The sequence below is a fragment of the Talaromyces marneffei genome, chromosome 3, assembly GCF_009556855.1.
Source record: "Talaromyces marneffei chromosome 3, complete sequence".
Lineage (NCBI taxonomy): Eukaryota > Fungi > Ascomycota > Eurotiomycetes > Eurotiales > Trichocomaceae > Talaromyces > Talaromyces marneffei.
In genome coordinates this window covers 2,704,977-2,717,875 of record NC_072350.1, presented here as the reverse complement: position 1 = coordinate 2,717,875, position 12,899 = coordinate 2,704,977, and the positions used below count along the sequence as shown (strand labels likewise).

Below are 12,899 nucleotides of genomic sequence, written 5' to 3'. Positions count from 1 at the left end.
ATGGTTAAGCACCGTTTTATGATATACTTAAACATGATGGAAGTGGCGATTATCGGAGGAATATGTCTGAAACGAGATTTGCAAATTACTAGCTTGATATCTGTTATGTCCCTGTTTTCTTGTCTTTTGCAATAGTTGGTCAAATCTAGTCAGGTACCTAGTATAGGAGTCCATACACAGTTGTATACGATCTCAAGGCCGTTTGTCGTACATTCTCACTAAGGGAGACTCCCCGGCCGTCATTTGGCTGTACCTTACTAGGTAGGAGACACCATCAGTCTATTTATGTATAACCCTAGATCAGAATGCTCTAATTTCGGCAGTCTTGCATCTTGCTCTAACGCTGGCGGAGCATGAGGCTGGCAAGTATCATGCCATGTGCTCATGATTTGAAAGAACTTGACTTCCTAAACTGCTTTGCAATGAAGCTCACACCAAATGAAACGTCCGTTGAGCCTCAGAGTTCCTAAAGGCATCGTACATATCGGGTTCCCTTGCAAGTCATGATGCACTTAGCAACCACATAACTCTTCTAAGACGGGATGAGACTCACCAGCAGCAGTGGCCACGCTGGATAATGGGCTATCAGTCAATATCCCAATGGAGTCCAGATACACGGGCTCCTCAGGGCTGTGGACTTTCGAATGCTCCAAGCCCTCGAGATACTCGTCCATGGCGGAAGGGAACTCGTGTTCTCCTGAGAGTCAGCCAACTTTTTACCTGTTTCAATCGTGCCCAAGTAGAATACAGTTGTTAACGTACGCATGATCTTGCCTAGACTTGGCCAAGCATCCTCTCCTCGGGGAATGCTTACGGGATACTGAATATGGACACCATGCCTACGAAGAGTTCCGATGACCGCCGGTATAGGATTCTTCGTCCTATATCAGATATGAGCAATAACAACAATGGGTCAAGTAACAGCCAGAATACCATCTGACTGATTGCTTCACCGCCAGTTCACATAGAAAGTTCGGTAACCTCCAGAGCGACTCGCCCAGGAACCCAAGGCGGATGCCGTACCTCTTGTTAGTCATTGCTTTCAAATATCCAGCTGGTGGTAGGGCAGGATACTTCGTGATAGCGTCTGTGATCAAAGCAAGGTCTTGGGGCGAACGCGCCATTCCAAACACAGAATCAATGACTTTCGCAACCGTAGCTACTCCGTCCATGGGAACAGTACCGACTGTGGGCTTCAAATGTTACACGGATGCTCGAGATGCAGGCGCAACAATCGACCCACTTGTCTCGACGTCAATGGGCAAAATAGCAAAGCCCGCTGGGACGTCAACTGCTGAGCCGGAAGCTGAGCCTCCAGGGGTCTTGGGAATAGCATCCATCAAGCGTTTTGATGGAGCGAGTATAAAGATCGGGACTCTTCACTGAATGATCCATAGGCCGGTCACCTTTCCTGATTCCGACTGCGACATATGCCAATAAGGTTTGTCTGCCAACAGGAGACCAGCTATCCATGAGCCCGGGGCCCTTGTAGGTACTAAACTCCTAGCGATTCGCCGTGTCAGACTATATGGGCTGGAGAAAAACGAGGTAATACAGAGAAGAATGACATGAAGAGGGCCACAACGCTTGCCTTGGGAGAACTCCTCATCCAGTCTTTGAGCTATCTCTAGAAGATATTGCATGCGGTGCAATTAAAATCAAAGCTCTCAAATCCAGGCCGGCTATATTTTGCCTCTCGATTAGATAACGTATTGACTGTACTAGAGAAACTGCACTAATTTCGAACCGCGGTACATCTGTTGAATCTCTGTCGCGGTCACCTCAGGAGATTAAGCGGAATTGGCGTTTTAGAAATTCTTGGCTGTTATGACGATTTCAAAACTAAAAGGAAAACATATGCCGGACCATGAAAGTAATTTCAATAGAGAGGATGGAACGCTGGAAGCTTGCTTATCCGAGAGTGGAAGCAAATGACAACTGCAAACTTCGGAATAGTTTCATGAGGATTCGACTTGACGTAACAGTCAGAAAAGAATTCAAAGATTCTTCCAGAGACCTATATGGAGAGGGCCTAGTTGATCTAGCAGGGCTTGGGACCCAGATGACTTTTCTGCTTACGCAAAAGACATGGTTGCTCAAGGTATGAGCGAGTTGAGAATCAGATGGTTTACCAAACTCTTCTATTAAAGAAAACTATGAAATATAGCTATCATAGGGGCTTTTGGGACACATTGTTGGGTATACAGTTAGATGGTCTAGAAAAGGAAGAGATAGCTGTAGTCCAGGCAAGATGATCGATCATGTAGCATGTATGATGGCTTGTCAAATAAAAATTTCTTTGTCTGACATTTACTCTTAAAAAAGACAAACAAATAAACATCGAAGCCACCACAGACGTCCGCAACCTTTGTAGAGACATGGTTGACCGCCATGTAGGATTAGGGCAAAGCGTCAAAAACCCTACGACGGAGACAACATCATCAAGGATTGACATTTAAGAATCCGATGCTTTTCAATAATCTAGGCTACTATTACCGGACCACCTCGACAACAATATTGGATTTTCCCCGCCTTGAATCATGTATCTAGCTTTTCTGATGCGACAATCATTGGATGGAAGCGGTACTATTGATGCCAAAGGCAATAGTTTCTTTGTTGTTCTTGGTGGCTTCCCCGCATTAAATCTCCGCTCACAGATCGCTGCTGTGGCCGGTCCTTAGCGGACTCAATTATTGGATGACTGCTCGTCCACCCGAAGTATTGGAAGAACAAACAATGACTGGGACAAAAAAGAAAGTTCAAACAATGCATTGGACGAGTAAAAAATATATTTGCAGCTGCTTGACTTGCTATTATTAGTTAGGCTGGCTTTTGGCCCTGTGACTTCCCTCTTTGATCTTCTTTTCTCAATTTCTCCTCAACATTCCTCTCCGTTACGCATACATGAAATAATCATTTAAAACCGCATCAACATTTTCCCTTCATCCTCCTTCCTCCAATCCTTAAAATTCCACCAGCAAAATGGTGGTCAGATCCGAACACACGATCGACATCCCTCAACACAGCTTTCCTACCCTGATTTTTGGGGACCCAGAAGACATTCTCCCCGACGACAAGCCATATCTCCTCGACCATGTCAATCCAAAAACGCGTCATTTCACGCGTCACACGTTTCGATTATGGAGCCAACGTTTCGCTGCTGGTCTACGAAAAGCGGGCCTGACCAAAGGTGACAGGGTAGTCGTATTCGGCACAAACAATCTCTTCTACCCAGTGGCGTTTATGGGTGTGATAATGGCCGGTGGCATATTCAGTGGTTGTAATCCGACTTATTCGGCACTGGAATTGGCACATCAAATCAAGGACTCAGATCCGAAGTTTGTGCTAAGTCAAGGCGGCGATGTGATGAAAACATGCCTGGAAGCAGCGACGAGAGTGGGAAGGGGTCATGAAAAGCGAACTTTTGTCTTTGACGATCGCCATTTTGATCTAGGACAATGTAAGAAGGCTCAATCGCAGGATGGAGACTTTGACTGCCCCCATTGGAGTTCATTGATTGTGTCGGAAGGAGAAGGTGGAAATTTCGCATGGGATCCATTGACGGGACCCAACGAAGCTCGAGATACGACTATGGCACTAAATTACTCCTCGGGCACAACGGGGCTCAGTAAAGGAGTCGAAATCACCCACGGCAACTACGTCGCAAATGTCTTGCAGTACAACCACACCATTAGCCAGGACGTGGAATATGAACGGAAACACCGAAGTAAAGAAAAATGGCTCTGTTTCCTACCCTTATATCATGCCATGGCACAAATGCTTTACTTGGGTGTGGCTCAATACCGTCGCACGCCGGTTTACATGATGGAGAAATTCGACTTTGTGACGGTTTTGCAGAACACGGAGAAATATCGTATCACGCATCTGATCCTCGTACCGCCGGTTGTGATTATGCTCGCTAAACGTCCTGAGACAGAGAAGTTTGATCTTAGCTCTGTGCGAAGCGTTGGATCTGGAGCTGCGCCATTGAGTAGAGAGGTATCGGAAGAAGCTGAGAATTTGTGGCCAAATGGTGCGATCAATATCAAGCAAGGATGGGGGATGACCGAGTATGTTCATATTCACCTTCTTCTGTCTGCCGTAATAAACTGACAAGCAAAAGATGCACATGCACAGTACTAGGTTGGGATCCAAGTAAAATCAGCAACAGCCACAGCGTAGGCTGGCCCAACGCCAATTCCGAAGCAAAAATCATGTCGTTACCTGACGAATATTCAAGCGAACCATCTGCTACCACATCCGAGGCCAAAGAATTAGGACCAAATGAAGATGGCGAGCTCTGGGTACGAGGGCCTCAGATCATGAAGGGATACTGGAGAAACCCCAAGGCAACCGCGGAAACATTGACACCAGATGGGTGGTTACGAACGGGTGATATCGGTTATTACGACAACGAAAACAAATTCTTCATCAGTGGACGGCTGAAAGAACTCATCAAAGTGAAGGGTATGCAAGTCGCGCCGGCAGAACTGGATGGTGTCTGCCTCGAGTCTGAAGGGGTGGCCGACGCAGCTGTTGTGGGGGTTACTATCAATGGGCAGGAACATCCCCGTGCGTATATTGTCCTCAAAGAGGGAGTTGCAGCGTCAAAATCGATATCGGATCGGATGACTGGGGAAGTAAACGCAAAGCTGTCGCACCATAAGCGGATTACTGGTGGATTGGTATTCGTGGATACATTGCCGAAGAATCCTAGCGGGAAGATTCTGCGACGCCTTTTGAGAGAGCGTGCTCAGAAAGAGGTACAGTCAAAGCCAGAATTTATAAAGGCATCATTATAGTTGAAAGGCTGCAAGAGAGGTGTGTGTATGTTTAGCATTGATTTTGATATATCCAGCTAAGATGTGTCCTTTGTTAAGATACATCATGAAAACATAAATACATAGAGCTTAGAAGCAACCCCCATCGAATACAACGTTAGCGAGCGGTTCACAAGGCAGAGCAATGCCGTTATTAAATAAAAACGAAGCACAGAATATATGGCACCAACGAATGATAGAATGCCATGAGCAATCAAGAATGGTAAGGAAAAAGGTATATCAAAAGATTGAACCCCCGACTTCTCGCAGGTCTCTTAAACCCGGGAACTCAGTGCTAACCGGTAAAGAAAGTTACTTCTCTTCCACAACACTATCAGGAGCAACCTCGTTGAGAGTCTCGTCCGAGAATTTGAGATCTTCCTCAACATCTGTATAATCTTTGATCCGGAAGAATACCACGGGTGACGCAATTACAAGAGATCCGGCCAGGATGCCCCAGCAAGCGGCGAATTCGCGTATGAAAGATGTGTTCAACGCATCCATGCTATGAAAATAGTCAGTATCATATACATAGGAATACACACAAACAATACGTACCGCCAAGTAATTGCCTGTCCCACAGATTGAATTCCTTTATAGAATCCGGCGAAATTGGCTAGTTTGCGACTGTTGTTGCTAAGGGAGCCCATGAACCTATAGGGTTTAAGGGTCAGTGCTGTTCTCACTCAAGGGGCCTGGCGTGATGTCATACCAGTATGTGCATGTCTGGAAAGAAGCATCATAGAATCCATAGAACATGTACAAAAACATAGGTCCAACATAACCGGGCGAACTCCAGTCCATATCAGGCTTGACTGTCTCACGATCATATTGTCTCTGAAACGCATACCCTCCACCCCAAATACCCATGGTAAGCACAAACAAAAGCCCTAGATTCAACTTTGCGCGCATAGTCCTTGACAAAAACTTGAGGTCAAGTAACTGTCCAAATACAAAAGCGCCGATCATCTGACTGAGCCAGTAAAGCAGACTGTTCAATGAGCGAGTGCGAATGTTAAAGTAAGACCCGTTCACGGCGTTGAACTGGTATGCGGTAAACCAGTTGCTGGCAAGAAACATGGGGAACATCAAAATGATGTAGGAGTCGTGACGAAGGGTTTCGAAAAGACCCATGATCTCGGTCTTCCATGTAGGCTGTTTGATGGCGATGACTCTGGAGCCGTCCTTGCGTTTGATGTATTTGGAGTCTGAGAGGCCCCAGGCAAGAAGGAAGCCGATTGCCATGAGGATCATGAAGGCGATGTAGGTTCCGTCGTTGACCTCGCCGGCCGTTGAGTGTATATTTTGGCCAAGGGGGACCTTTGCATCATTAGTATTCGATTCTTATCCGTTGTAAGACCCAGGTAACAACATACCAAGCTTCCAATAACTCCACCGAGATTGAAAATAATCCAGAAAGTAGCAATAAACGAGCCCTTTTGGCTCTCAAGTGGATAACTCATCATAATAGCCCCCTGAGCACACCACAACAGACCCGCACAAATACCCAACAACGCACCCGCAAACACCAAAAACCCAACATTCTGATTATGGTTGTACGACAGCAACGACGCCACGTATAGGAAGTACCCAAACCCGCCGAAGGAAAGTGTCAACTTCAGTCCAATCTTGTTCGCGATCGATCCTGCGAAAAATCCCACCACTGAAAAGGTACTGTACAAGGCGGTGTTTGCATTATTCACGTCTCGGAAATTGACTTGTCCACCTCCCCCCAGGCCGCTGACGGCGTTGTACATGCCTGGACAGAGGAAGCAGACGAAGGAGACCATGAGCAGTTGGGTTTCGGGCGAGGCATACCAGGGAAGTCTCCAAGGGCCGATTTTGAGGGGTTTGTACATCCATGGCTTGCCTTTGACGGAGGGTAGGACATGTTCGCCGGCAGGTTGCTGCTGTTGCTGCTGTGGTTGTTTGGTATCTGTGTTGATGTTGTTGTCGCCATTGTCGTGGATGGGCTTGGAGTATTCCTTTTCATCCTCGGACGCCATTATGACTGGATTTCGCTGGGTGTAGCAATTTGGTAGCAATTCTGAGAGGAGTAGCTTTATGTAGAAGTTCTCCTATGATAATATTGTTGCTTGAGGATAATGCCAAGTTATATTCCAGGTAAACGACCGTGAATGAATATTGACATGCAATGATTAAAAATAAAAATAAAAAGTGAAACCTGGGATTAGCACCTGCACGAACAGGTGGTGCGCAGCGTGTACAAAAGGAATTGAATCGTAGTGGACGAAGACCATAAATCTACAAGACAGGCAGGTCACGAGCTACAAAATGCAATGGATCCGAGAAATCCGATTGAAACAAGAGGCCGGATTAGTTAGGAGACCTAAAAGTTAAAACCAAGGGTCTTGACTCATGCATTCATTTCCCTTCAGCCCTTGTTTCTAATTGCGAAGTTGCCAAGTATCCGCATGGCCGATATGTATGACGAGATGGGCTTAGAGTCGGACAACGGCTGTAAAATTGGCTTGGGTGAAGAACACGGAGACGGATATCGAAGGTGGAGTTGCAGATCTTCAATAGATTATTGCGGGGATCATCAAAACGTCTAGTTCCACGAGTAATAACAATCGAAATGATTGGACCAGCATTTTCTTTTGAAATTCCATGCAACGAGAAAAAGCAATTCAACAGCCGCAATGGGGGTACGCTCGTGATCGCGCCCGATCGTACATTCCTAATGTCTCAGGAATGCGAGACGGGTTTAGAAACTTTAGAAGCTATTCTCAGAACAACACGTGTTGACTGGGTTCAACTAGTTAGTTATCTTCCGAATTGAGGCTGATTATATATATACACTGAATCTTGAATAGCCACAAGATCTGGAATGAGTCAAAACTCGATAGCCAAAATTACCTGATGCGGCAATCACATACGCAAACGGTTAGTCCTCGTCCGCAAGTGGGTTAGCGCAGCCCTCTCGATAATGCTCTACGGAGTAGTACATCAAGAGGGCTGTCAAGTTTCAACCTCAGACGCGCTGTTCCTAAAATTCTATTCGTTGAATTTGATTAGTGTTTTGTATGGTCTATGGTACAAGTGGAGGGGTTGCAGTTGACGTTGACCTATTACTGACGCCGGAGATCTGATGTTACGTACCACCTGGAACAATTGAGAAGTTACCCCAACATATCGGCGTAGACTAACTGACTATAGCCAATCTCATCTTTTGTGCATTTGTGACATTAATCTTGGGGCATGTAATAATTATATCAAGACACAAAGAATCCTAATTTCAATTTAATAGCGACACAGTGTTTCTGGTCCGTGTCGTCCAGTAACCAGGCAATTGGAAGTGTTACATGGTGATAAAATCATAAAGATACGGTTGCATTCTGCCCCGCCCCTCTCAATACAATACTATCGCATCCATGTAGGAAACCTGGAGGTTCCTCTTGATATTATGGAGTGATGGTACGATAGATTTCTAGGCTGAGATTATTGGCGATCTTAATTTCATACCAGGCAAGAATGGATATCCATGTGTGTGATATTATTTTGAAGGAAGAGGATTTCAAAAGGTGTTGAGCTCGGGGTGGCGAGGAAGCCGTAAATTACCCGATTTGTATTACCGTTACATACATATCTTGTTTTGGTCATACGAATACACGAAACGCGACGCAATTTTTCATTCGTAATTCATAATGAACGAACTAATGGAATACGATTTCTCATTGCAAATACCAGCATCCAAATTGAAAACGGGCATAGTTCCCCGATTCCAATTGGAATGGCAGGTAGAATGAAAGACCAGTAACGGCTTGCCGAAAGCATCCTCTCACGGAGTATCCGGCGTAAACCGAACACGCCGACATTCCGAACACTCCTTGCGTACGCCATTTCACGTTTTCAGTCAGTCCACCTCGTGGCAATCTTACAGTATGGTCATACCCGTATGGTTATCATGAAATTGGACGGTAGTATCTGGCAAATGTCGACGTAGCACGGTAACAGCCTCAAGCCAGAAATCCTAATCCTTCCCAGGCTACGATAACTACGTTAATAGAGGGCATATCTTTGAATATGACTAAATCGATACAGCCAACCGTAATCCGGAGTCTTTCCATGCCCCATCGTGCCGAGTAACTATTTGGTTTTTTTTTATAGTTACCTTCGGACTAGATACGGTACTGTGCCTGGGCCTATCGAACTTCCTATATCGTGAGGTGCCTGCCACTTTGCCCTTCTCTTCTTCTTTCTTCTTTCTTTTCTATCCAGTACGCATTGCTGGATCGAGCCATCTGTATATCTACAGGTCAACTGCACTTATTTCTTTTCTCCTATCCTATACTATATCGAAGCAAGCAAAAAGCTTCGCGATAAGAAGTGACATCATGCCATCCCGCCAGCCAACATCGCCTCCGCGCATCACCAAATTCACAAACTGTCGCACTCTCAAAGCCAACCGACTCGTCGAACAAGACCTATGGATCGATTCGCTAACCGGCAAAATCCTCAAGGACCAGGAAGCCTTTTATGAACTTCAACTTTCGCCAGATCAAGTCATTGATTTAAACGGCCGCATTCTCGCACCGGGTTTTATCGATGTACAACTCAACGGTGCCCAGGGGTTTGATTATTCTGTTCCTCAAGCTACAAAGGAGGAATACGATGCGGGCTTTATCGCTTCCAATAGAGGGCTGATCAAGACCGGTGTGACGTCTTTCCTACCGACGACTGTGAGCACGACTGCGGAAAATTACAAACAGGTTCTCCCGTCGCTCGCGCCTACTGGGAAACGGAATCCGGAAGATGGCGCGGAGTCTCTGGGAGCACACGTTGAGGGTCCCTTTATCAGCCCCTCGCGAAACGGGATTCATAAACCCGAGGTTCTGCTAGCTTCGACACAAGGGTTCCAGGATATCATCAACTGCTACGGACTCGAAAACATCCCCGACGTCATCCGCAACGTCGACAACAACGATATCGCCGACGAAGACGCCGCAACACCCACGCCCGCAACCCCAATCGCCAAATCTCTGCAAAAAGGCATTCACGCAAACGGCTTCGTCAACGGCCACGGCCGCCACAACATCTCCCGCGGATCAACTAGACCAGCAATCAAAATGATCACCGCCGCCCCCGAAGTAGGTACCATGATCAAAAACATCCCTGACCTCGTCTCGCGCGGCATCATTTATTCCATCGGCCACTCCGACGCAACCTACGAACAAGCCATGAGCGCCGTGGACCAAGGCGCAATGATGATTACCCATTTATTCAACGCCATGCGCCCGTTTTACCACCGCAACCCCGGCGTTTTCGGTCTGCTGGGACAAAGCGATTTACCGAAACCGTATTTCGGGGTTATTGCTGATGGGATTCATTTACATCCTACTTCGATCAAGATTGCGTACAATGCACATAGCGAGGGTCTCATTCTGGTGACGGACGCAATGCGTCTGTGCGGTTTACCAGATGGTGTGTATGACTGGACGAATGGTGACAGGATCATCAAGAAGGGCGTTCGCCTGACACTCGAAGGGTCCGACAAGATCGCCGGTAGTTCAGCGACTTTAATCGAATGCGTCAACAACTTCAGACGCTGGACCAATGCAACCACAGCCGAGGCTCTAAATGCGGTAACGTTTACGCCGGCGAAGATGTTGGGTATGGAAAAGGTCAAGGGCACGCTGGATCATGGCGCTGATGCGGATTTGGTGGTGTTGGGGGAGACGGTTGATTCGTATAGTGGACCGAGTTTGACGGTGGATCAGGTGTGGAAGTTTGGAACGAAGGTGTTTGATTCAGAGGAGTTGTAGTTTTTTTCTCTCCCTTGGTTGAATGTTTGATGGTGAGGTTTGCGCAGATGTATTCTTTGTAAATATTAACGAGATTTATGATGTTGGTTGCTAGGTGATCTTAAGTGTTTATTGTCATGTTTTTTAATTACTGTCAGATGCATAGTATGTTAAACCATTCATAGAAGTAATAGACTAATACTTTTGGTATGTTTTGATAGTTTATTTATTTTTATTTCATATCTCTATATGCTTAACATATATCGGTTGTGGTAAAAAGAAATTGCCGCTTTATCAACATCTAATAGTTATGTAACGCTCTATATAAGGGTATCAATCAGTAGTAACTACTGGCAAGTCTACCATTGCTCTCCACCTCTATTTATTCCGGTCACTCGCAAGGCAACATACCTCAAAATTTGATATAGAATATTACAACCTAGGCTGGTTTCTCTTCCAGCCTGCATCCTCAGCTATCAGTTCAGCAGCTCGCTCTCCAATACCCAGTACAGTAAGCATAGGATTGATGGTAGTCATGTGAGGGAAGACACTGGCATCCGCAACACGGATTTTCTTAAGTCCTCGGACTCGCAATTGCGGATCGACGACTGCGAGTGGATCGCGTTCGATGTTGCCCATTTTGGTTGTGCCGGCTGGGTGGTAAACGGTATGCGCAACGCGACGGCCGTACTCGGAGAGCGCCTCATCAGTAACAACGCTTGGTCCAGGAGCGACTTCGCGCTTGATCCAGTCCTTGAATGGTGCCTGTTTCGCTACCTCGCGAGCAGCCTTGAAGCCAGCCACGATGGTTGCGGCGTCATAACCCTCTGGGTCAGTGAAGTAGCGGAAATCCAAAGCCGGCTTCACATTGGGATCTGATGAAGTCAAATATAGACGGCCGCGAGAGCGTGGACGAGGAATATTTGGTGTCATGCAGAAGGCGTCAACGGGCTCGTCGTATCCGAGACGGGTGGTGTTTAGACAGAAAGGAATCTGGTAGCAATGCATCATCAGATCAGCAGCTGTTCCGTCGCTTCCAGCAGCATTTGGTGGCTCTCGGCGCAGGAAGATTCCTGCGTCAGAGTCCATTGTTGTCTGATTAGGTGGCACAGGTTGGTTAAGTTCCCAAATGATAATGGTTTCTGGATGGTCAAGCAAGTTTTCGCCAACTCCAGGGATGTTCTTGACAACGGGGATTCCGAGAGATGATAGCTGTTCTTTAGGACCAAGTCCGGACAGCAGCATCAATCGTGGTGTGTCAATTGCACCGGCGCAAAGGATAGTCTCAATCTTGGGGTTTAGGGTGTACTTTTTACCGGACTCGAGGGTGACATCAATACCGGTGACTGTGTCACCATCGACATTGAGCCGTGAAACCCAGGCATTGGTCAAGATGGTCAGGTTAGGTCTCTTTTCCTCTGCGCGCAGAATAGGGTGAATATATGCGACGCTAGCACTACTGCGTCGGCCATCATCTGGGTTGTATGAAACAGAAAAAAAGCCAACTCCCTGCTCCAGTTCGCCCTTGGAGCGAATCTCTTTGTTAAAATCTTCAATGATGGGGATTTTTAGGGCTGTTGAGCAAGATTGGACCCAATCTTTGCAGAGCTGATTGCGATGGCGAGCGTGAACTGGTTGAATAGTATTGCGCAGGTTATCGAGGACGCGAGTGAACATGTCAAAGGACCAGCCTGTGCACCCAGACTCCTGCCAAAGGCGCAAATCATACTCGAAGGGTCGGAAGGAGATCAGTGTGTTGTGTGATGAGCAGCCGCCAAGAACCTTGGCTCGGGAATGTCTGATATGACTATTTCCTGGGGAGTGTTAGTTTTGTCGGAGCTTATTTCAGAAGACGAGAAATACCCATTGGTTGCTCAGTTGTTGGGTAGTCATAGTCCAGCTCTCCTCCCAACAAGCTCAGCCATTCTTTGAGATTCAGGACTCGGTCATCCATGTAGTCACTCGGACCAGCCTCGATCAACAGGATGCGCTTGTTGGGGAGGTACTCGGCGAGGCGCGAGGCGATCACGCAACCAGCGGTACCTCCTCCAACAATGGCATAGTCGTAGCTGTCGAGCTCACTCGGGGGTAGGAGGACAGTGGTCGCCATGGTGTAACCCAACTGAGAGGGAATGCAGAAGAAGGACTGTACAGAATGGGCAGGAGAGAGAAGACCGAGGAGGAAAGACGAAGCGATTTAATTCCTTTGTGTCTTCCTCTTCTCGCAATCAACCAGTGGACCCACATCGTGGGCTTCGATATCCTTCATTTTACTCCTAAGCCGCCTAAACATTTGTCTTATTTTAACTGGATT

At 46.8% G+C, this 12,899-nt stretch overlaps 5 protein-coding genes across 5 annotated transcripts; 2 read left to right on the top strand and 3 right to left on the bottom strand.

Annotated features, from left to right (window-relative positions):
- Nucleotides 1–407: 407 nt before the first annotated feature.
- On the bottom strand, nt 408–1,340 carry EYB26_004728 (uncharacterized protein; the record flags this gene model as incomplete). Its single annotated transcript, XM_054264019.1, has 5 exons — nt 408–493; nt 554–697; nt 763–881; nt 934–1,186; nt 1,244–1,340. 5 exons carry the CDS (start codon nt 1,338–1,340, stop codon nt 408–410), a joined length of 699 nt encoding a protein of 232 aa, XP_054119994.1.
- Nucleotides 1,341–2,982: 1,642 nt separating this feature from the next.
- EYB26_004727 (uncharacterized protein) lies at nt 2,983–4,802 on the top strand (the record flags this gene model as incomplete). Its single annotated transcript, XM_054264018.1, has 2 exons — nt 2,983–4,070; nt 4,124–4,802. The coding sequence occupies 2 exons, from the start codon at nt 2,983–2,985 to the stop codon at nt 4,800–4,802; spliced, it is 1,767 nt and encodes a 588-aa protein (XP_054119993.1).
- Nucleotides 4,803–5,132: 330 nt separating this feature from the next.
- On the bottom strand, nt 5,133–6,826 carry EYB26_004726 (uncharacterized protein; the record flags this gene model as incomplete). Its single annotated transcript, XM_054264017.1, has 4 exons — nt 5,133–5,325; nt 5,379–5,474; nt 5,533–6,140; nt 6,197–6,826. 4 exons carry the CDS (start codon nt 6,824–6,826, stop codon nt 5,133–5,135), a joined length of 1,527 nt encoding a protein of 508 aa, XP_054119992.1.
- A 2,352-nt stretch (nt 6,827–9,178) lies between these two features.
- On the top strand, nt 9,179–10,606 carry EYB26_004725 (uncharacterized protein; the record flags this gene model as incomplete). The annotated part of the gene is made up of 1 exon (XM_054264016.1): nt 9,179–10,606. The coding sequence occupies one exon, from the start codon at nt 9,179–9,181 to the stop codon at nt 10,604–10,606; it is 1,428 nt and encodes a 475-aa protein (XP_054119991.1).
- Nucleotides 10,607–11,017: 411 nt separating this feature from the next.
- EYB26_004724 (uncharacterized protein) lies at nt 11,018–12,695 on the bottom strand (the record flags this gene model as incomplete). Its single annotated transcript, XM_054264015.1, has 2 exons — nt 11,018–12,399; nt 12,449–12,695. The coding sequence occupies 2 exons, from the start codon at nt 12,693–12,695 to the stop codon at nt 11,018–11,020; spliced, it is 1,629 nt and encodes a 542-aa protein (XP_054119990.1).
- Between the last annotated feature and the right edge of the window lie 204 nt (nt 12,696–12,899).